Consider the following 24,711-nt stretch of genomic DNA (forward strand, 5'->3'; position numbering starts at 1 on the left):
GGATGAGGATCTCTCTGCAGAATTTCTAGATGTTTTGCCAATTTAATTTGCAGTGGTGGTAGTGATGAAGTTGGTGTGGAGCTGGTTAGGACTTTGTATATTTTTGATGCCATAATGCCAGGCATTTGGGAATGTAAGGGTAATTGAACACTCTGGCTTTAGGTTTTAGAAAAGCGTAAAAATATAGATTGGCCAAGTTAAATATGTGATGGTGTTCCGAAAAGGAGCAAAGATTGGTGTTGTATTTTCTACAGGTCTTAGATTAGTCCTAGACCTTTGTACCTCATGACTGTCTGTTTTCATTTTCCGGTTATGCCAACAGGAAGTTAATGTTAAGGTAGATACAGAGTTTGGCATGTGTTTATCGCATAGTTTCAGAGCTCTAACCAGGTCTAGCAATATCTGTTGAGGGTGCGAAAACTAGTCTCGTGACATAGTGATGGTGGACGGGATGTGGTAGGGATCGCAGCATAGTCAACGATCTATATCCTGCAAGCGTGCAAAATTGTGCCTTGGGTCACAAAAAGGCTGTTTGATAGTGGCTCCAGTTCAGTAATTTGCAGCCGCCCAGTGTAAAGTCTAATCGAAGGGATTTGCAAGACATTCTGGCTTCTTTGACAATCTATAAGACGTTTGAAGTTAATATGTCAATGGTGTTAAAGTAGGTGATAATTTCATGGGGAACATTGATTCGACAAAGCTGCCCACCGGGTAATCATCATTTTGAGGTTTTTGGGTCTACTCCACCATAATGTGTGTTACAGGGACCAGAAGGCTAGGAGGTCTTTGACTTTAGATATAGTTTGTGTTTCATTATGATTTAGTGAATCAGTTAAATCACTGGTGAACCAGATGCCCAGATACTTGATGAACTTTGGTTGCAACCTGAGCCCAGAGTGCCCATGGTTGGTAGGTAAGCAATGTGGGTTGAGGGGTAGGCCCTCAGTTTTGTCTTTGTTTAAGGTATACCCTCATACAAAGGAGAACGTATGAATTATACCACTGATCGCCAGTATCGCTTCCACAATTTCATCAGAAAATAGAAGGATTTCAACTACAAATGCAGCAGTTTTACAGGATGTTGGACCAAAGTAAAACCCTTTAATATCTAAAGAGTTATTAAGCATTTGTAGTAGTGGGTCAATGGTTAATAGGAAAAGTAGTGGTGACAAGGGGCAGCCAGGTCGTGTACCTTGATGTAGGCTAAAGGGAGCGGACAATGCACCATTAATTGTGATTAACGCCATCAGGTTGTTATATACAGCCATAGTCATTTTTATAAATGAAACACCTATGATGCATGTCTAAATTACAGAAATGGACTTGAGACCTTATCCAAGGACTTTTCGCCGTCATGGGATATTGCAGCGGCTGGTTGTAAAGATACTTGGGCTTTTTCTACACTATGACAAAAAGTCTGAATTGTATCACTGGCTAATCTCCCTTTGACCAACCCTTTTTGAAAGTTGTGTACGAGGTTGGGAATGAGTGGTTCCAGTCTTTTGGTCAAGAACGGTGCATACATTTTACCCTCCATGTTTAGGAGGGATATCCGCCGATAACTTTTAGGGTCAGTGTAATCTTTGCCTTCTTTGGGGATCACCATGATCATGGCTTGTGAAGCAATTCCAGAGACCTTACTTCGGAGTGCAAAATGATCCAAGGTATCCTTCAGAGGTTTTATGATGGATTTTATCATTTTTTAAATATAATACTATTGGAAAGCCATCTGGGCCTAGGGTTTTGCCAGAGCGGATAGATTTTATTGCTTTCACAATTTCCTCAGTTTCTATAGGTTTATTTAATTCTAGCTTTCTCAGTGTCTGAAATTGATTTTATTGGTGCACTACTTAAGAATGCTAGACAGTCTTCTCCATTAATATCTACTGTGGATAGTACAGGGCTATATAGAAGATCTTAAAGTCTATCTATGCTAATGATTTTTTTGTGAGCCAACAAGTGGTTTGATGTGGGATATTTGGTAATTGAGCATCTTTAATTTGAGAGTGGCCTCTAGAATCTTCTCACCTCTGTTAAAGTATAGCAACCTCTTAGATTTCTGTGCATGTACCCACAGGTATGCCCGCTTGCTGATTATGGTGTTGTACTTGTATTTTAGTTGTTTAATTTCATTTAGAAAGTGATCATCTTTAGAGTGCAGAGAGGTGACCTTCATTTTTATTGTAGTGGCTAAGTTTTGTAAGGTTTCTTTGATAACCCTATTTTTCCTGGACATGCGTTTCATGAGCAGACTTTATGGCACATTTAAACACGTCCCATAAAATTACTGGGGCAGAGACGGAGTTTGTGTTCTTTGCAAAGAATAGCTCAATTTCTTTCTCCCAGTTCTGCACAGGTAATTCTTTATCCTGAACCTCAAAGTTAATTCGCCATTGTGATTTTTTTCCCTAGTGGGTGTACTCAGAATACAGATCTAGCCTTGCGTGCGGCCAAAATGTCAGCTCACTGCTGAGCTCCGGGGAGCCTCTAGTGAGTTTGGGACTCTACGGTCATGCCGACACCTCCAAACTATATGAAGTAGATTGACCAGGATTTAAGAGAATTATCACCAGCATTCCAGGCCCCGCAAGAGTCACAAGGCGGCCTCATAATTGTGCAGACCTGTGATCGCAACCAAGCTAGTGCCCGTGTTGGAAACATCAGGAGCGCTGACTACAGCAAAGATTTCACAACGTGATTGCAGCGAGGGGAGAACAGGACAGTAATTGTGTTCTTACCATACATAAGCCAGAGTAGCTCAACAATAAAGGCAGCGATTCTTCAGTTACCTCGCTGCCCTGCGTTACCGATAAGATGGCCACGCCCACATCCTGAAAGCCAAATACAGACCCCAGAGAGTGAAGATCTGGGAGAGTTGCTCGCCCATTATCCACTACAGGGACACTATTGGGTCTGGTGAGGTGTCTACTTTTGCCCCCTCTACGCGTTACTCTCTGCCCCTGATCGCCTCTTGCAGTGGGAAGGGGCAGAGAGGTTAGCTGGACAGATAATTAGATTGCCTGGTGAAATGACTGGTAAACAACTCACTGAGCACTGTCAGACACCCACATCAATCCAGCGACTTAGGTGGATGCCTTATTAACAAGCTCAACCAGTCTCCCCAGGAGCCAGTTCCCTGCCTTGGTGCTTAGTTCTTAGTGCATGCATACCAAATAGGACCTGTGGGGTGCTAATCAAGAATCTCTAGCTGGTGCATTTTGACATTAGTGGCACCATTCTCTGTGATAATCCTAAAATCCTTGCTAATTCCAGGATCATTGGAATGTTATGGCTATACACGTTGATACTAATCAGACAACCCTACTATTTGCATAATAATACTGCCTCACAAAATCACCATCATGGCTGACACCAAACTTAAAAGCTCAAAACAAAACCCTCAGATTTCAGAGCCCCCGGTGAAAGATAAGCCAGACCCTTTATCTACACAAGACATTATCCTCAAAATGCTCTACACGGTATATGACCTAGCCCAAAGTACCAAAACAAACATCAACCTCCTACAGATTAAGATTTCAGGCATCCGCAAATACTAATTCTTGCGCAAATGAGGAAAATCAAAGCAGTAAACTAGCAGGGTCACAAAACCCCATATCCCAAGACTACGTGAGGTCATGGGACAGAAAGGATCCTTAGTCTAAAGGAGAAGGCTCACAGAAATTACGATACCATGCTCATTTGCTGGCCCATCAAAGTTTAGAATTACATTCAGGGGACAGACAAGGATCTTCACAGATACTGAAGATCTTACTACTGTCTTGGACAGTAATTCTGAACCTCCCCAGGGAAATCATCGTGCTAAGGTTTGATATTTAGTGCTATTGTCTGTCTTTAATGTGCTTGATTCTGCACTGTGAACAGAATGGATCGAATATCGATAATTTTGGCTTGTTACGCTACTTTGGTATAAATGTATATGGTATTTGGTGAGCAGCTTAGACTCTTAGTTATCTAAGATGACGCACAAGTTACTTACCTTCGGTAACGATATATCTGTAAGAAACAGTAGTTAGTATTAGATTCCTTACCTTAGAATATCCCCAGGCGTCAGACTGGATCCGGAAACTTTTGCGTAGAAGTACCCTTGTCGAAAGTCCGTCGTCGGCGCCGGGATGATGTCGCCGGAGTACTTAGACGCCGCCTTCGTGCGCTGACGTCAGTTCTTATACATAGCTTTTCCGCGCCAGAAACGCTGAGCCATGATAAAAACCAACACTGGTGCCATGAAACTAGGGCCCTGAAAGAGGATGACCTTAACCCTAGATATCGTTTTGCAGAACGGGGAGGATGGGTGGGGCGGTAAGAAATCTAATACTAACTACTGTTTCTTACAGATATATCGTTACCGAAGGTAAGTAACTTGTGCATCTGAAAGACACAGGTTAGTATTAGTTTCTTTTCCTTAGAATAGATACCCCAGCAATACCAACCTCGGTGGTGGGTCTGCGAACCAATGAGCACCCCAGAAAGTCCTGGAGAACGGAACGGCCGAAAAAGCCATCTCTCCGGACTTGGCTTTCCAGGCAGTAGTGTCTTGCAGACCTGTGCAGTGAGGCCCACGTAGCTGCCTGACAGATGTTTTGCAAGGGGGTTTTGCAGTAATAGCCGCCGTGGCCAGAGTGGAATGGGTCCTCAGGAGGCTCCTTTTTAGCCAAGGAGTAGCATAACTTAATGCACAACACGACCCACCCAGAGATGATCCGCGTGTGCCCCGCCCGACCTTTCTTAGCGCCCGCGTAACCAACAAAGAGTTGGTCATCCACCCGGAATTGGCGTGTGCGATCCAAATAGAATGAGAGCGCACATTTTGGGTCCAGACGGTGGAGGCTCTCTTCCTCTTTCAAGGAATGCAGAGGCAGAAAGAAGGTGGGCAAGGTGATGGACTGCCCGATGTGGAAGGCTGTGACTACCTTGGGCAGGAAAGAGGGTCGCGTCCGCAACACAACTTTGTCCGGATGGACAGAAAGGGAGGGAGGTTTAGAGGAAAGAGCCTGGAGCTCACTCACCATCCTGGCAGAGGTGATGGCAACCAGGAATGCAGTGTTCAGAGTAAGGAGACGAAGATACGGCAAGCCCTACCTGCACCGACACCCCCGGAGTGAGTCCTGGCCGTGGGGGAACCTGCTGAGGGCAACCGGAGCTCCGAGATCTTCTGCGGCCGCCTCCTGGCCGCCATCTTGTAGACCTGTCTGCCGCCAAGACGCCCGGCCCTGCTCCTTCTGAAGCTGATCCCTGACGCCGGAGAAGTAGCGGCACTTACCTGCACACTGCCTGCGGCGGAACCCCCCCACCCGGGGACGAACTGCTGGCCGGGATCTGCCGGGCGGAGTGAGCGCGACTGTTGGCGCCGAAGCTTCCCTGTCCGGAGGCGTTGAGGACACCCGGGTGCTGCCGCTCAGAGAGAGCTCCCGGCTTCGACGGAGACTGGCGGCTGGAGCGGCTGCCGGAAGACCTGCATCTGCGAGGCCCGACTCCAGACTTCCGGACTGCCTCGGGACACCACCGGTTAGCTAACTTCCCTGTGCCTCCCTCTCCCGACTGCTGCCGGCGGGGGTCCGGCGGCGGAAGGGCCTTGCAGCGGTGCTGGCCGCCATCTTCTCCCCTTAACGGCCGCCCGCAGAGGCACACCCAGACGTGCTTGCCCACACGGCCCCTTGCATCAACGGAGTGGACGGCCGGCCAAGAAGCGGTGAGACCGGTTGGGGCACCCTCCTCTTTGCCAGTGAGACCTCTCGCCACTGCCCACCACTTTCAGCCCCGCTGCTTGGCGCCGTCGGCCCCGGGCCCTGACCTGCCTGCCTGCCTACGGGGGGCCTGAGGAGTGGCGGCTGCCGGGTGGGGGGACACAGAGGCTGGTGACCTGCACTGGCCCTTTCCTCGCCTACAACACACACCCGACGCCCACCCCTGCGACCCTGTGCTGGATCCTCACACTGCATCGCCTGGGGGCCACGGAGATGGACTGTGCGCTTCGCCCTCATCTTTCGGTGGGAGGATAAACGTAGGGCCATCCGGTCCTACCACGAAGCGGCCCACCTGCTTGGCATGTCAGAGTCCCGAGAGCACAGCCCCTCTCGCCCTCGCTGCCAGGAGAAGGCCCCTCCCCGCCCAGACTGGTCCACGGTGCGCCGACATCGCCGAACCCCCCCGGTGGATAGCTGCTCTGCCTCTCAGGCCAAACAGGACATTATAGCGCACATTCGCTCCCTTGAGGGCGACCGCGATGAGCAGGCCTCCCAGCCCCTGGCTTCTGAGACCGAAGGAGACGACCAGGCCCAGACCCCAGATGACCAATGACTGCTGATGGCATGGCCGACACTCCTCTAGGACGGACGCATGCTCCGGAGGTTGGGCCTACCCCACGGTTGTCCGGGGTTGTCCGTTCACTGGCAGTAGACTTGCCCTGCCGCCAACGCTGATGGAGTCTCTCATTGTTCTCCACGGGGCGCCTCCACCCCCCCTTGGTGGTCCGAGGGTGCAATCTGTGACATTCCTCTACCTCGTTGCCCGAACCCTCCCTATTGAGCCTTGCTGTCCATTTGCACCACTGACCAGGACTCATCTACCTTTGGAAGGTTTCGGTTCTGGCTGCCCCCGAACTTGCTTGCTCGAGACAGCGGGGCTGACTGGCAGCGGGACGATCAGAACTCTTATCTTCAGATAACCGACCCCCCACTTTGTCCCGTAGGAAGTGACATTCCTGTGTTCATCCGAACCCTTGGGAAGAGGATGCCCGGTACCTGGGACAATGTAATGTGGCCCTGTTGGCCTGTTGTGGTTACACTCTCTCTATCTACTCTCCATTTTCCTACCTTTCCTGTTTCTCCTACTTTTTGTCTGCGCTATCCCCTCTCTTGGCAACTTCTCCATTCATGTAGTGTGGTGGCGTGGTGGACACCGCAGGCGCTGGCGCGATGGGGGTGGAGGGAGGAAGGCACTGCCCTGTCTGCGGGAGACGGTGAGCGATGGGTACTAGAGCGACTATGACCCCCTGAGTGCGATGACGGCGACTATTCCCGCTCCCCTAAAGATCCTGTCGCTAAATGTCAAAGGACTTAATTCCCCCAATAAGCGGAATCAGGTATGGCGCTATCTTCTACATCACTCCCCCGACATCATCCTCCTCCAGGAGACACACCTTATGCGGGGGACACCAGGCGCATGGCGTACCCTAGATACCCCACGCAATTCTGGGCATCAGCTGATCCTAAAACGGCGGGGGTGGCTATGTTATGTAGGGCTGGCTTTAGACGGGGACCCACAAAACCCTACAAGAGTGCTGACGGGCGTTTCCTACGGGCCACGGTGCAGATGGGGAGCACACAGTTCACCCTGTGTAGTGTATATGCACCCAACCAGTCACAGGATAAATACCTCCAAGCGCTTCTGCGAGATCAATTTAGACCCGGTGACTCCCACACGATACTGGGTGGGGACTTCAACCTTGTGTGGGATCCGGAGCTGGACCGCGCGGGGGCTTCGTTTTCATGGCGCTGGCGCAATGTCCTCTGCCCTTCGGGCGCAGATCACGGACCTGGGACTCGTGGATGTGTGGCGCTACCATAACCCGGGAACCCGGGATTATTCCTTTTACTCGCACTCTCACAGGACGTACTCCCGTATTGACTATCTCTTCACTTCCCTTGAGCTGACTCGAGATTCACTGAAGGCCACCATCTCCGATATCTCGCTGTCTGATCATGCGCATGTGGAACTTCTGCTACAAGACCCGCTGGCTCGCGCCCCTCAGGAGCGGAGATGGACCCTCCCTCCGAACATCCTTCGGGACCCGGAGGATGTTGCCAGCATCCGAGAAGCCATAGACTGGTGCTTCGCCATTAACGATAACTCGGACACGCCCTTCCTGACAGTCTGGGATGCTTTTAAGGCCACCATTAGAGGCCATATTACCTCCTTGGCGGTAGCACGACGACGGGAGGCGTTTAAACTTGAAACCGACTTAGCAAGCGAGATCAAGCAGGCGGAGACCCAGGACAGAGACTGTCCCTCACAGGCGTCTAGGAGAACCCTCGCCAACCTTAGGGGGCAACTCCGAACGCTGCGCACCAACAAGGCAGAGCGCTCCCTGCTGGCACTTAAACAACGATATTACGAGGGTGGGGACAAGGTAGGGCGTCTCCTAGCTGGTAGATTGCGGGCACGAACGGCTAGAGCTCATATAGCCAATATAAGACGGCAGGACGGCACCTGTGCCACCACTGAAAGAGCCAAGCAGGAGGCCTTTGTTGCCTATTATTCCTCCCTATATGCAGAGGAAGCTACAACGGCGGAGGCGCGAGAGGCCGTCCTCGCTGACTACGGGGGGACCCCGCTACCACCGGCTTGTGCGGCTGAACCCCTACAGGAGGAGGAGATCTCGGCGGCTATCAAAGACCTCCCCACCGGGAAAACACCGGGACCGGATGGCCTGCCGCTGACCTTTTACCGCGTATTCCTGACCCAGCTCCGCCCGTACTTACTGCGGTTATACCGCTCCTTCTCCGACACCTCTGGCCCGTCCCCTGATATTAGTCTGGCGGAAATGGCCTTGATCCCTAAGCCTGGGAAAGATCCCAACTTGTGCGTTTCCTACCGTCTTATCGCCCTCCTGAATACCAATCTAAAGATATACACCAAAATACTGGCTAAACGACTCGACCCGTATATGCCGGGACTGATAAATCCGGACCAGGTGAGGTTCATTCGGGATCGACAGGGGGCTGACAACGTGCGCAGGTTGGCACATCTAGTAGGGAAGGTGCGGCACTGGGACATCCCGGCTTGTCTTCTCGCTTGACGCGGAGAAGGCCTTCGATCGGGTCGACTGGGCCTTCTTGAGGGAGGTTCTCCAGAAAGTCGGTATCGGTCCCAAAATGATCGCTAGGATCATGGCCCCTTATCTTGGGCCGCAGGCCAGAATCAGGGTCAACTGCCAGCTGACACCGCCGCTCTCGATTTACAGGGGCACAAGGCAGGGGTGCCCGCTCTCGCCACTCTTGTTCGCTCTCGCGGTGGAGCCGCTGGCGGCACTGATAAGGCGTGTTCCTAACATCCACGGAATACCCCACGGGGGACGTGACAACAAGGTGGCGCTCTTTGCAGACGACCTGATCCTTACTCTTACGCGCCCTCGCAACTCCCTCCCAGCGGTTCATGAGGTGCTTTGCCTGTACGAGAGGGCGTCCGGCATTAAAATAAACCACACCAAATCCTGGGTGCTCAACCTCACCATATTTGAGGAAGAGGTCCAGTTCCTGAAAGGGGCTGTGCCTTATCAATGGGCGGAGAGCCACATCAAGTACTTGGGCCTTGATTTGACGCCCCATTTAGACTCTTAGTCCTCGGTGAACTGGACGGAATGCCGCAAAGAAGTCCTGGCAGACCTACGGAAGTGGAAACCCTTGATGGTCTCGTGGCTGGGGCGCCTTAACGCGGTTAAAATGTCGATTCTCCCCAGAATTCTTTATGTCTTTCAGTGTCTACCCACCCCGATCCCACTCCACTGCATTAGGAGTCTCCAGCGCGATCTCACGTAGTTCATTTGGGGTGGAAAACGCCCCCGATTCTCCCAGAAGGTTCTTATGGAACCGAGAGATAGAGGCGGCCTCGCCTGTCCGAACTTACTACACTACTACTGGGCAGCGCACCTCCGGTTCGTGGTGGAATGGGGTGCACGTGAAAGCGACAAGCACTGGTTCCACATGGACCGGGCGGTCACAGGGCGCACTATATGGGATCTACCCTGGTTGCCGAGAGTGGCGCGATCCAGGAGTGCGTACCTGGCTGTCCCGACAAAAACGGTCCTGGATATCTGGGACAAGATAGCGGTGCCCAAAGGCCTCACTACGTTCCCGTCCCCACACACCCCAATCGCTGGAAACCCGCACTTTCCTCCCGCCGCCCGGACTCGAGCATTTGAGAGCTGGACGCACAGAGACTGCAGGGTCATAGGAGACCTCTTCACTGGAGGCTCGCCCAAATCGTGGAAGGACTGCAGGGAGGAATTCGGACTACCCTCGACTGCTGGCCTGCAATACGCCCAGCTGCGCCATTGGACTATGGGCGACGACATGTACCGGGCGGCCACCAGGGCCTACACACCCTTTGAGAAACTGGCACGTTCCCTAGGGGGGCTGAAGAGGCTTATTTCTCAAATATATAGCATACTGCAACATCCTACCTCGACACCTACGCACCCCTATCAGAGGCAATGGCAGTTGGCGGCAGGCGTCGACATAGAGCCCTCCCAATGGAACAGGCTGTGGAACGATATCCCCAAAATCTACCGCAGCATCCCCCAGAGGGAAAACGCCTACAAGATGCTCACACAATGGTACTATACCCCGCTAAGACTTAGCAAAATGTTCCCCAACACCTCGCCGCTATGCTGGAGGTGTGGATCTGCGACTGGTGACTTTGTGCATATCTGGTAGACGTGCCCCAATCTAGCTGTCTTCTGGAAGGAGGTCCTAAGTCACATCAAAAGGGTGATGGGCTTTCCCCTGCCTGAGGAGGTGTGCACGCTTTTGCTAGGCATCCGACCCCCCGCGCTTAGGGCCCTCACGCGCAGCGACTGGATCCTCACGCTCCAAATGCTAGGCGCAGCTTAGAAACTCATCGCATTGTACTGGAAGCGGGCCGAAGCACCGCCGATAGCTTCCTGGTTTGTGCGCCTCTGGCAGGTCCTAGCTATGGAAATGCTTACGGCGCGGATACAAGCGAGAGACGTGCGTTTCAAAGCAGTGTGGGAACCCCTTGTGCGCCACCTGTGCTCAATCAGTTACGCGCGCCACATGCCTACTAGGCTCCGTGCTCTACACCTCTTTGACGACGCCCTTATCCCAGCAGACCCCGGCAGACTTTGCCCTTGACTACCCTCTCCCCTGCAAGCGCTGTTGCAACCACGCAAGTCCTCTCGCATTCTGCCCCCTGACCGGATTTACGATGCTGCCGCCCTTTCTCCCTGCCCCCCTTTCATCTCTGCCTAGCCACCCTCTGATTATTTCTCCTTTCTCCTTTCCTACTTGCCATCCTGGCCTTCGCCTCCCTATGGGGCAGTTGAGCCCTGTTGGGCCTTAAAGTTCTGTGACACTGCAGTTAGATATTCTATGTGCGCCTCCCTTGCGTAGCAACATAGCACCCGCGCGAAGCCAACCTTTGCGACCTTCACCCTTAAGCCACGCGGCCGGCCCCCCTAGTGGGGTTGTAGGCAGGGCGCTGTGTTAACGTATCTTCCCCACCCCAGTTGGTATACACCTACAAGTTCTCTTATGCGCGGCCGGCCTCAGCACGAGGTTGTAGGCTTATCGCGGTGTTCACAATAAAAACAGATTTGAACAAAAAAAAAACTATTTATAACTGAGGACTTGAACAAAGAGGGCTGATCAGGGAGCCTTTAGAAGGCGGAAATAGCAGAGCGGTAGCCCTTGATAGTGCCCAGAGCAGAGCCCTGCTGGGCAAGAGAGAGGGGAAAGAGGAGAACCTCTGAAAGAGGGGCTGAAAGGGGATCCACAGCCTTTGCTGTGCCCCATGCCACAAATTGTTCCACCTGCAGGCGTATACCGATTTTGTGCAGGGACGCCTGGCTGCCAGAATTACATTACAGACTTCAGGAGGCAAGTCAAATGACCTCAACTGCCGCCACTCATTCTCCACGCATGTAAGTCGACCGGTTCGGGTGGAGGACCGTCCCCTGCTGCTGCGACAGAAGGTCCTCCTGAAGAGGCAGACGAATCGGGGGATCGACAGACATGCTGAGTTGCTTGGGATACCAGTATCTTTGTGCCCAGTCCGGAGCCAGAAGGATAACTTGGGCCCGGTCGCGTCTGATCTTCTCCAGCACTCTGGGCAGAAGTGGTATAGGGGGAAAGGCGTACAACAGACCGCAGCTCCAATCGCGACGAAAAGCGTCTCCGAGCGAGTGCCGCCTTGAAAATTCCAACGCACAGAACTGATGACATTGCGCGTTCTCTTCTGTGGCGAACAGATCTAACCAAGGCTCTCCCAACTGCTGAAAGAGGCCTTGCGCCATGTCAGAGTTCAGACGCCGTTCGTGATCCATCATGCACCGACGGCTGAGTTCGTCCGCCCTGGCGTTCAGGGAACCTGCCAGGGTCACGCCCTGATGTTCCAGCCACTGCCAGAGGCGCAGAGCCTCCTGGCATAGGGTCCACAACCCCACCCCGCCCTGTTTGTTGCAGTACCACATGGCGGTGATGTTGTCCGTGAACACCTGCACTACACTACACCGGACAGAGTGGAGGAATGCCTTCAGTGCAAGTCGGATCGTCCGCAGCTCCAGAAGGTTGATGTGGAGCCGGGACTCCGCCGGAGACCAGAGGCCTCTGATCTCCCCCTCTCCCATATGGCCCCCAGCGCTGAAGGGACGCGTCCGTCACAACTACGTGCTCCGGTTGGGGTAGGGAGAGGGATCTGCCACTGACCCAATCGCGGTCCGTGAGCCACCACTGCAACTGTCTTGCAGTGCCCTCCGAGATCAAGACATTGTCGGACAAGTTGCCCTGATGCTTGGCCCACTGAAACTTCAGGTCCCACTGCAGAGCCCGCATCCGCCACCGGGTGTGATGCACCAGAAGGATGCAGTAGGCAATCAGCCCCAGAAGCCGCAATGTCAACCTGACCGAGACTCGGGATAACGGCTGAAAGATCGGAATCAGAGCCTGAATATCCTGAACATTCTGTTCGGGAGGATAAACCAGAAACTGCGCAGAGTCTAGAACCGCTCCGATGAAGAGGAGCTTTTGAGAGGGACACAGGTGTGACTTTGGCACATTGATGGAGAACCCCAGCAGGTGCAGGAGGTCGGCCCTAGTCTGGAGGTGGCTGGCGACTGTCTGGGGCAAGCCCGCCTTCAACAACCAGTCGTCGAGGTAGGGGAAGACTGAAACCCCTAACCTGCGCAGATGAGCTGCGACCACCGCCATCACTTTCGTGAACATCCATGGGGTGCTGGTAAGGCCAAAGGGGAGCACAGTAAACTAAAAGTGCTCATGGCCTACCGTGAACCGCAGGTAACGCCGGTGGGCCGGCAGGACGGGGATACGAAAATAAGCGTCCTGCAAGACCAATGCTACTATCCAGTCTCCCGGGTCCAGGGCAGCTAAGACCTGAGCCAGTCTCAGCATCTTGAACTTCTCCTTCCGGAGGAAGCTGTTGACGTTCCGCAGGTCCAAGATAGGGCGTAGGCCCCCTTTGCCCTTCTTGGGAACCAGAAAGTAGTGGGAGAAACAACCACACCCTACTTCTGGCCCAGGAACGCGCTCGATGGCCCCCCTTGGCCAGGAGGGTCGTAACTTGCTCTTGCAAAAACTCAAGTGATCCCTCGACACGCGGTGGTACTGCGGTGGCATGGCTGGAGGGGTCGCCTCGAAAGGGAGGGAGTAGCCCCTTCGGACGATTCGCAGCACCCACCTGTCCGATGTAACAGTGCGCCAGTGGAGGAGGTGATGGCGAACCCTGTCCCCCACTGGCGTCACATGGGCCTGAAAGCTCGGACTAGGAGGGTTTTGAAGCGGATGCTGCAGGGGTAAGTGTGGACTGACCTCGCCGTTGTCTCCGACCGCCGCCAGGGGGTTACCACGTTCGCCACCGCGCTGGATGTTAGTCTGCGGTCCATGGCTGGCAGGACGAGTGGGGGTGCCCCTTCCTTGGCCACGAAAGGAGCGAAAGGCAACAGTTTGCTGGCGCGGGCCGAGAGGCCCAAGGACTTGGCCGTAGCCCTGGAGTCCTTAAAGCGCTCAAGCGCACTGTCTGCCTTGTCGCCAAAGAGGCGACGGCCATCAAACGGCATGTCCATAAGGGTGTTTTGGACATCAGTCAAAAAGTTGGCGGACCTCAGCCAGGCGTGGCGACGAATCGCCACAGTCCTTGCCATCGCTCTGCCCAGCGAGTCGGTGGTATCCAGCCCACACCGGATGGAATACTGTGCCGCATCTCGGGTGAGTTTAGTCCGGACCCCCTCCGGACATTGTGGCAGCACATCCGCGACAGTGTCCCACAGAGAGTGGGTGTAACGGCCCAGGAGGCACGCAGTGTTGACTGACCGCAATCCCAAACTAATTGAGGAGAACATCTTTTTACCATACTGTTCGTACCTCTTGGATTCCCGATCGGGGGGAGCCATCTGGAATGAGGTCTGGGAGTAAGAGGCCTGGATGACCAGGCTCTCGGGGTGGGGTGGGTGGACAGAAAGCAAGGGTCGGCCGGAGCCGGGCGGTGGCACCTGGCCACGTTCCTATCTACAGGCGGACCTGTAGCAGGCTTGGACCAAGTGCCCAGAAGAACGTCTGACAAGGCCTCATTAAACGGCAGCAGAGACTCAGCCGAGTTTGCCTGTGGTTTAAGGACCTCCGTGAGGAGGTTAGTCCTCACGGCCGCAACGGGGAGCACAAGGCCCAAAGCCTGGGCAGTCCGCGTCAGCACCACACTACACTACAAAACCAGTGTCTGGGGAGGTGTCCAGACCACTGGCCTCTCCTAGCTCACCTGCCCAGTCCTGAGAAGACTGGCACTCACGTGCCAGCGGGTCCTCGGGCCCCTCCAATCCTCCTCGCCACCCCATCTCCTGATATCCAGGATCAAAGGATGGGGCCGGGTTGTTGAAGTAATAATCTCCTAGCGGCGTCGAATACGGCGCTGCTCCGACGCCGGACCCGAATCGAGGGTAGGACCGGGGTCGACGTAGTCCTGGGACGGCGCCGGAGGAGACACCCTGGGGGCCGGCGTCAGCGAGGTCGTACGGTCGACCGGCGACGACCCAGGTCCGGATCCAACAGGACCCTGGGGCGTCGGGACCAAAGTCGCCGACGGCGCCGGGGCCGAAGCACCCGACAGCGCCGGGGCCGAAGCACCCGACAGCGCCGGGGCCGCTTGGCCCAAAGGCGCCGTGGAACCCAACGGAGGAGTGAGCTACCTCATGGCCATCAATCTCCTCCGGCGTAGCGTTCTGCCCAGTGACCGGCGGGTATGGAGCAGGCAGCGGAGCCGCGTGGACAGTGTCGCGCGGACCCCCGGCCACGTTGCGCGAGCGTCGGGCGGAGTCAGAAGAGCGATGCTGCCTCTTCGACTTCTTGGCCTCTTACCTGAGGACTTCGAGCACGAAGACTGATGACTGTGGTGACTCTGCCCTCGCGACCGGTCCCTCGACCTCCTTCTGGACCGGGACCTCGAGCAGCACGGGGCTGACTGCCGGAGCTCGAGTCACTTACAGGACCGCTCACGTCTAGCTTTGGACGTCAGGGCCCGGCAGTCGGAGCAGGACTTCTCGTCGTCTTTGGGGCCCAGACAGTGAAGGCACCGGCGATGGGGGTCGGTAACCGACATCAGTCGGCTACAATCGACGCAGGGCTTGAACCCGGGCATCCCTACCGGCACCGTCTGAGTAGAGTAACTTCGAAGGATGATCAAAAAGGATCGAAAAAGTTGTCAAAAATTGACTATGGGAACTACTTTTTCCGGATCGGCGCTTGCAGGCGCGGAAAAAAGAAGAACTGACGTCAGCGCGTGAGGGCGACGTCTAAGTACTCCGGCGACGTCATCCCGGCACCAACGACGCCGACGACTGACGAAGAGACGCAGACGATGCCTACCGACGCGCAAGGGAACTGCTACGCAAAAGTTTCCGAATCCAGTCTGGGGATATTCTAAGGTAAGGAATCTAATACTAACCTGTTTCTTTCAGACTAACCAATTAACTCAAAGAGATTACTTAATATGTTATAGGAGACCACTGTTTGCTCTTGGCCAGTTTGTGGATTGCCTCCACGAACATGGGGCTGAACATTGTCCATGCTATTAAGGTATGATCCTCTCTTTGTAGTAGTGTGAACGTTTTGGGGTGAACATCTGTAATTCCTTGGTCTCTAATGATATTTTGCCTTTTAACTCAATTTAGAGAATTCTATAGGACGTGAGTTGCCACTGTTTGAGTTAATTGTGCCCATGTGTTGTTCCCCTGTTAGAAGCTGATGGACATATATTTTGTGGAAAACTTCTATAGCTCAGTAATTATCTCCGTTGTTATAATGCCTACTGCCACATACCTTTAAACAGTTATGTAATTGGCTACTATATGACTAACTGTAGCCGACACTGCAATGCATCCCATCAGGATTGCACTATCCTCAGCACACTCTTTATACCACCGGAGGGCACCTCCATACTTACAACCACTCCTACCAGTTTGGTAATATTGTGCTCCCGATCTGCTTAGGGCAACAACTATGCAGCTACCAAGCCTTGCACTATCCACAGTCTACTTCTCAAGTTACGTTTGGGAGATCTCGGTCTCTCAATTCCATACACCCACCACACTTATACCATCACTGATACCTAACCCAAAGTGCCTCAAGGCACTGGAGGCCTGCTATTCTGGCTGGTCTTCAACACAGTTTCTCCCTATGTACCTAGTCTCTTACAGACTCCCCCCAGGTGGGACAGGAGGCAGGTTTCCCACTGCTATACATTTCTGTTGTTCCTTTTGCTTTGTCAAACTTTCATCTTTCCCTCCTTTCAATCCAGTGAAATACCTGGTCATGCAATGGATGCTCCGTCCATCACCACCCCCTTTTGTACCGCTTTGTTCGCCATAAGTTGGCAGGGTATGCTCAGACTTGAGTCCCTTGCTCACTTTGCCACTGGATTCAAGCAAGCCTGGCTGAAGACGGCTGTAATGCCTGAAACCGGTTCTAGGAAGCTTGTTTCCGGTCCAGGGTAGGCATGGCTTGGCAGTTTGGGCTGGACTGTTCCCATGAGGCACAGGGTCATACTGATTTGCCTATGGCCATGTCTGCACTGGGGTGGCAGAGTGGGCTAAAGAACGGTGATGGATTAAACCCAGATCTGTTGACTGGGTGTGAGTGTTTGATTGGTTCAGAGGCTCTGTCCATCACCACCCCCTTTTGCACCACCCCCTTTTGTACCGCCTAACTCACTGATGGCTGCTCATATAAAATCTCAGACAAAACTCAAACTTCGGCATCAAAGACGGCACTAATGTAACTTAACATAATCTCTCTTAATACCAAAGGGTGAATCGCCCGGTCCAAAGGACCAAAATATCAAATTACTGTAATGACTTGAAAGGGGATGTAGTTTTCTAACAAGAAACTAAGATTGGTTTCAATGAAGCATTGTCCGTGAGACATGGCTGGTTCACTGAGGTAACCTGCTCCAAAGCATGTAGGGAAACAATGGTGCTCTTACCTTAACGGTCAGGGCTATCTATTATCTCATCAGAACATGACATGGACGGTGGATGGCTTCTTGCCAGACTAAAAAATGGGGGCTATGACCTTTATACAATGAACATATATGTGTCTAAAATGGATGACTCGTAATTCTGGAGTAATCTAAACAGGAAATCATCTATCTGGAGTGACTCCCAAATAATCCTTGGGGAGATTTCAATCTTCCAATGGATACTTTAATGGACCATCACTCAGCATTCAAACTTAGATCTCCACTCAAAGCACATAAATAAATGCTCAACTTAGTCTCTCACTCATGCCCTCTCGAACGTATGGAGAATTCATATTTCCACAAGATGTGATTTCACATGTTTGTCCCCACCCCACTCAAGCTATTCCCACAATGACAGCCTATTAATAGACACCTCCCAACTACAAGCTAGCACAGAAGCCATAATCCACCCTATCGTCATATCACACCATGCAGCTATATCCATTCTGGTTAATAAACAATCTTAATCAACCATGGTACTTTCCATAGACCTAGACTCTCAAGACCAGGTTCTCGAAGGTTAAATAGCTTACACTCTGCCAGTTTTAGTATAGGATGTTTCCTTCAGTTGCTCAGATACAGACTAGCGAGGAACATGAATAAAAATAATAGGGATTTAAATTAAAACAGCTGATTTTTGGTCAGCACCACACAAGTTTTTAAATCGCAATGCTTTTGGAAATTAGAATAACTACGTACCTGGGAGTTAAATTTGTTGAGGAGAGTGACTTTGTTTGAACATTAGCTTATAGATACCAAAAAAAATTAAACGCAAACATCACCCCTACCAGTCATGTTATTTTAATACCAGAGGGAAAGATGGATTGCAATTGATCTATTTAGGTGAGAGGGGGCCTTTAAACTCAAGCACACCCTTCCAAGTTGCAAAAGAGCCTGACAGTACAGTTAAGCGAAATATATTGATTATGGTGGCAAGGCCATTTCTCCAAGTCATCCCAACTCCACTTTCACGATTTAGGGTGATGAAAGAGCCAGCAAATAGGGAGGAGAAAAACCATACACCTTGCAAGCATTTGCATGTACCACTATTTCGATGAAGAACATTTGCTTGCTTCACTGATGTGACTGGGTATGTAGTGGAAATAAAACTGTATGTACACAAGTTTAACTTCCTACATGACCGCTCACCGTTAAATAAAGTGTATTTAACCATGGCTCCACTCACCCATGGAAATCTTTCTACAACATCAGCATGAATGATGTAAGTTGCAGGTCATTACAGTTTTGTTAATATTGTTGCAACAGACTGTAGTACTGCATATTGTAATGCTTCAAACTGTTTTCTGAGCATGAATAAAAGAAAAACAACTGTACTAAAGAATGGTCAGAAGACTGCAATCTAAACATCAGACAAGGGAAAATGTATATAATGCAAACTTACTTCTTTAAGGGAGTTCATTTTCGCACTGAAGTGTGGAGACTTCAACATGCGCAAAAGAATATCCAGTCGGAGATCATCCACCACATTTACCAGGTCAGGTTGGAAGCGCATGCACAGCAATTTAATTGCAGACAAAAGTTCTGGGATACTAACGAGCCTCTGTGAAAATAGTGAAGATCGTTATCTCAAAACCAATGAAAAATATTACAAGTGTTTGAAACAGTGTATGTATACAGATTTGTATCTGCAAAACGTGCAAAAAGCTAGGCCAACATTTAAAAAAAGTACCAATCTATATAAAGGGATCATGTAGCATATGAGCTAAAAAATTGCATATATCTGTAGCACTTTAGAACATCAAAGTTAAGAAAATGATTCTGTACATGAAGGAATGTCACGCTTGAAACTTGTATTTTAATGGGAAACGTTCACAGATATTCAACTTACCAAAATGAAACTGTACCTAATGTTGTAGTTAGTGCTACACAGCCTTTTGAAAAAGCTTTATATGCTACATTTTTAGGCACATTCAGTGACGGACACATTACAAATTCTAGAAGTCCAGTACATTCGAAAATCTAGGACATGCATAGAACCTGAATTGTACCATTTACACAGTTGCTTCACAAGTTGGGACCGTTAATTCCTTACCAGTCAATCAGGCCTGCCACACCGAGAAGTATTCAGAAAACAGGATGAGTATAAGCAGTAAGCACAACATTAAAACACATTTGCAATAAAAAAAGATGACAATGTTTTACATATTTATATGACATTTAATTTCCTTCTCCTAGGCATTTGTGGATCACTGTCACATCAGAGCGAGCAACAAAAGCTATCATTAAACAATTACATACATAAAAGGCTCTGTATCTTATGCTTTTAAATTGTGAATAGCACAAGTACAAAGCGATCTAATCCACAGGCGCCTCAAAACATATACACTAAACGACGGATTAATGGCCCAACATTAAAATCAGTCCATGCATACATTTTATAGCAATAATTGAAAAACTAAGAATTAGATAAAGCAGGATTCAAGTAGTAAGTGTACTGCAACATACTTCTCTGCAATGGAAGCACGCCTTTCGCAGATAAAGGCAGTGTGATTAAAGTACCTGCCTAGTACCCAAACCATCTATGGCAAAATAATTCACGTACTGCATCTTATTACTCCCCTCCTCACTGTGTGATATGGTTACATTTTTACAAATAAGGTGTGTAAACTCGATGGAGGAGCTCGCAACAGACTATCTGAAAAGGATTCTTGGAACATTCATTTAATTAAAATAAATCATTAAAAAAATATATATACTTTTTCTTCTTACCAATTTCTTTATCTTAACAAAAAGCAAGTAATTTATAACAATGCATTTCAAGACTTCCAGAGAATCCACTTTTCAATATTCTCACTCATATCTAAATTTAAAGAAAATTCTTTGGATTCACTTAGCATCCAATAAAATACAAATAACCTACAAAACTGAAAGGACCACAAATTACCCTAACCAGTACAATAGTATATCATTTAATCCCAGTAGCTCACACTGGTGTCTGCAGAAGTGACATGAAACAGGTGAGCTTCCATCTATCCGGGACTTTTAACGTATGCCTTTACCTATAACAATTCATAAACGCGGCGGAAGGCTTTAGTTCTTGAACACTCAATTTTCAAATGTGGAAAAAAGGTAATATGCTTTTTGAGGACGAAAAGCTCAACCTTGGCTGATAATGTACAGATGCTGCTATTTCAATAAAAAAACATGTATTTTCCTAAAAATATAATTCATATATTCATTACGCCTTTTTGTGGATACTGTACTGAATATTTCAATCCACCCAGTTCCTCTAAACAATAGAGTTTACTTATGGTCTTTTGACCTATGTAATAAAGGTCAATTCACAAATTCCAAATTTTAAATCTTATTTGATAAATTCTGTATTTGTTCACTGGTAAAAATCTGAAAAACTATGATTTCTAGTTTGCTAGCCTAACATTGGATTTATGCTAATGCCATAGACACTTCAACTCAAGCTTTTCTTGAGGGTTAAAGAAAACAGAATACCATGAAAAGGCATTTGACAGCCTCCTCCTATTATACTATGTAGAACCCCCAGGTAGACATTTTACAAGAAGATGGTATTAAACTTCCCCTTTAATAATACTGCAATGTCCACTAGACTAAGCTAAGTGGTACTACTTCAATATTGCTGCCTTATGTGAGTGCACTAAAGCTTTTTGATACTAACGGATAGAATTGATACAGGCAAATAAAAGGAAAATGCTACTTACCAGTATGCATCTGTTCTTGGCATGTAGAGCTGCAGAGTTACACACGGAGCATAGATCGCCACCTAGCGTTGGGCCCGGATGATTGCAGTTGTTTTTGTCCTGAAAAGTCTTTAAAGTCACGAGATAGGGGACTCCTCCTTTGGACAATAGTGCGCATGGGCAATGGTTCCATCCTTAGATTGTTTTTCGCCAGCAGGGAAATGATGGAGTTTTGTAAGAAACAGGAAGGATGCTCATGTAAGCTGTATCTAATTAAGATAATACTGTAACAGATAAAGGTACCCGGGGAGGCGGGTGGGCGTGTGAAACTCTGCAGCTCTACATGCCAAGAACAGATGCATACTGGTAAGTAGCATTTTCAGTTTGAGGCATATGAGCTGCAGATTACACACTGTGCATAGATTTATAGCAGTACCAACTCTGAGGAGCGACCACCCATATCTGTTGCAGTTTTTGGAACAGTGTTTGAAGTACAGCCTGGCCCACAGTAGCTTGTTGTTTAGTATGCACATCTACACAATAGTGTTTTGTGAATGTGTGCAGTGTAGACCATGTAGCTGCTTAGCAGAAGTCATCTAAGGGAATGTTCCCTAAAAATGCCATTGAAGCCCCTATCTTTCTAGTAGAATGAGCTTTGGGAGGAACAGATAACATACGTTTAGCTTTGTGGTAGCAAATCTGTATACATTTGACAATCCACCTAGCTATCCCAGATTTTGATATGGGGTTGCCTTTGTGTGGTGGTGAGAAAGACACACAATGCTGTTTAGTTTTACGAAAGGGTTATGTTTTTTTCAATGTAGTAAAGCAATGCTCTTTTGACATCTAAGGTATGAAGCTCTACAGATTGATTGAGATGGAAGGGCAAAATGACTTTTGGAAGGAATTTAGGATTGGTACGGAGAACAATCTTATTATGATGCATTTGCAGAAAAGGTTCTTGAATGGTCAATGCTTGTAGCTCACTAACTCTTCTTAGAGAAGTAACAGCTACTAGGAAAGCAACTTTCCAAGTTAAGAATTGCAGGTCGCATTTATCTGAAGGTTCAAAGGGAGGTCCCATTAACCGTGTGAAAACAATGTTTGGATTCCACACAGGTGAAGGTGGAGCTCTGGGATGAATTATTTTTTAAGGCCCTCCATAAAAACTTTTATGGCAGGTACTCTAAAAAGTGATAGATGTCGTCTATTTTGTAGGTATGCTGCAATGGCAGCAAGATGCAGTCTAATAGATGTGTACACTAAGTTACATCTTTAGAGGTGTAGTAAGTATCCTATGATGTGTTGAATAGACACATCTAGAGGATTGATGTTGTTGTTCTGGCAGTATATCACAAAACGTTTCCACTTGGCTGCATAACATGCTCTAGTGGTGGGACATCTAGCTTCTTTAATAACGTTCATACTGTCAGGAGGAAGGTTAAGATAACCTAACTCTAGCACCTCAGGAGCCAGATCGCTAGCTTGAGCGGAGCTGGATCTGGGTGTCTGATCTCTCAATGTTTCTGGGTTAGGAAGCGTGGAGACAGGTATAGCTTTTGGTGAGGTACCACAGAAAGTTGCAGCAGTGTAGTGTACCACGGTTGTCTGGCCCAAGTTGGAGCAACTAGAATGAGAGTGAGGGAATGTTGCTGAAGTTTGCGCACCACTAATGGAAGCAGTGGGAGAGGTGGAAAAGCGTACGCAAATTTGCCGGACCAGGTCATCCATATCGCATTGCCTTTGGACAGCGGGTGTGGATACCTGGCGGCGAAGCTTGGGCATTTGGCGTTTTCGTGGGTGGCAAAGAGGTCTATCTGAGAATGTCCCCACATCTGAAAGAACAGTTGACGAACTTGTGGATGAAGTTCCCACTCTTGGATCTGTTGTGTCTGATGGCTTAACAGATCGGCTATGGTGTTTTGTACTCAGGGAACATGTCGGGCTAAGAGGAAGATGTTCAGAGGTATAGCCCAGCTCCATATCTGATGTGCTAAAAGGGAGTTGCAGAGATTGTGTCCCTCCTTGTTTGTTTATGTAGTACATGGCTGTCATGTGTGTGCGGACTAAGACAGCATTGCCCGAAAAAAATGGCTAGTAACCCCAGGTGGTTGATGTGGAGAAACTTTTGTTGCGTTGTCCACCTGCCCTGCATGGTGTGCTGCAGGAGGTGGGCTCCCCAGCCGAAGAGCGATGCGTCTGCTGTCATAAATATTTGAGGAACTGGCTCTAGGAACGGTCGGCCCTTGGAAAGGTTTTTGGTGTTCCACCATTGCAGAGAGAGGTGAGTTTGACCGTCTACCAACACTAGGTCTGTTAATTGACCTGGTGCCTGGTTCCATTGTCGTGCTAAGCACTCTTGAAGAGGACGCATCTGTAGTCTTGCATGAGGCACTATGAATATGCAAGAGGCCATCATTCCTATGAGTTGCATGAACACTCGAGCTGGAAGAGTGTTGCAGTTGGAATTTGGTTAGAAGAGCTTGCATATTTGTTAGCATGGCAGGAGAGGGATAAGCTAGCACTGTTAAGGTGTTTATTGTGGCACCAAGATATTGTTGTAAGTGGGACGGTTGCAGGTGGGACTTGGTGTGGTTTACTGTGAACCCCAAGTTGTGGAGTAATTGGATGGTGGTGTGAGTGTGTTGTACACACCGACTGTATGAGCTGGCTTTTATTAGCCAGTCGTCGAGATATGGGAAGACATGAATGTGCTGTCTTCTTAAGTGTGCTGCTACTACTGATAGGCACTTGGTAAACACTCTTGCTGCTGTTGTGACTCAGAATGGGAGTATCTTGAATTGATAGTGCTGACCGTCGAGTACAAGTAAGTCGTTTTGTAAAATGAGAGGAAGTACCTGTTGGAGTGTGACCATATGGAAGTGGTCTGATTGTATGTACATGTTTAGTGGTCTGAGATCTAGAATAGGCCTTAGAGAGCCGTCCTTTTTTGGGATAAGAAAGTACAGGGAGTAAACTCCCATGTTTTGTTGATGCAGTGGAACTGGTTCTATTGCGCTTTTTTGTAGGAGGGATATTACCTCTTGCCTGAGAAGTAGCAAATGTTCTTGTGACATTGGATGCTGTTTGGGCGGCATGTTTGGGGGGTAGAGGTTAGATCGAGACAGTAACCTGCTTGAATTATTTGTCGCACCCACCTGTCTGATGTGATGTTGGTCCAAACAGGAAGGAATTGTTTTAGTCTTCCCCAAATGGAGTGGAATGTGGTGGGGGAAGTGGAGGGAAGTCATTGGGCAGAGGTGGAGGCAGAGCAGGAGTTGTTAGTTTTGCCTCTGCCTTTATTGTTGTTGCCCCTGTAACCCCCTCTTTGGTAGCCCCTATTGTAGGTGGATTGGGTAGGTGCTTTGTAAGAAGTAGAGGGACTATCTGAGGAGTAGCCTCTAGTGGTGCTTCTATAGGATGAGCAACAAAAAGAACGTCTGGGAGCTTGCGACTGTAAGGCTCCCATAGATTTAGCTGTGCCCATATCCTTTCATTTTTTCAAGGGATGCATCCACATTAGGCCCAAATAAGTGTTGCTCATCTAAGGGTTGATTGAGTATGGCACTTTGAACTTCAGGTTTGAAACCTGAAATGCGTAGCCAGGCATGCCTACGCAAAAGGACACTGGTATTATTTGCCCTTGAAGCGGTATCTGCTGCATCTAGGGCACAGCGAATAGAGGTATTGGTGATGGTTTTACCCTCTTGTATAAGTTCATTGGCCCTATTCTTGTACTGGTCAGGAAGGTGCTGCA

General features: G+C 49.5%; 1 protein-coding gene across 3 annotated transcripts in view; it reads right to left on the reverse strand.

Moving 5' to 3' along the window:
* The window catches only part of USP24 (ubiquitin specific peptidase 24), a 1,909,144-nt gene that overhangs the window by 1,671,314 nt on the left and 213,119 nt on the right, over positions 1-24,711 (reverse strand). For all 3 annotated transcript variants that reach the window (XM_086952711.1, XM_086952716.1, XM_086952707.1), the window contains exon 10: positions 18,683-18,841. In XM_086952711.1, the coding sequence (XP_086808837.1) occupies positions 18,683-18,841 (159 nt within the window). The remainder of the gene's footprint in view (positions 1-18,682; positions 18,842-24,711) is intronic.

The sequence above is a fragment of the Lissotriton vulgaris genome, chromosome 1_1, assembly GCF_964263255.1.
Source record: "Lissotriton vulgaris chromosome 1_1, aLisVul1.2, whole genome shotgun sequence".
Lineage (NCBI taxonomy): Eukaryota > Metazoa > Chordata > Amphibia > Caudata > Salamandridae > Lissotriton > Lissotriton vulgaris.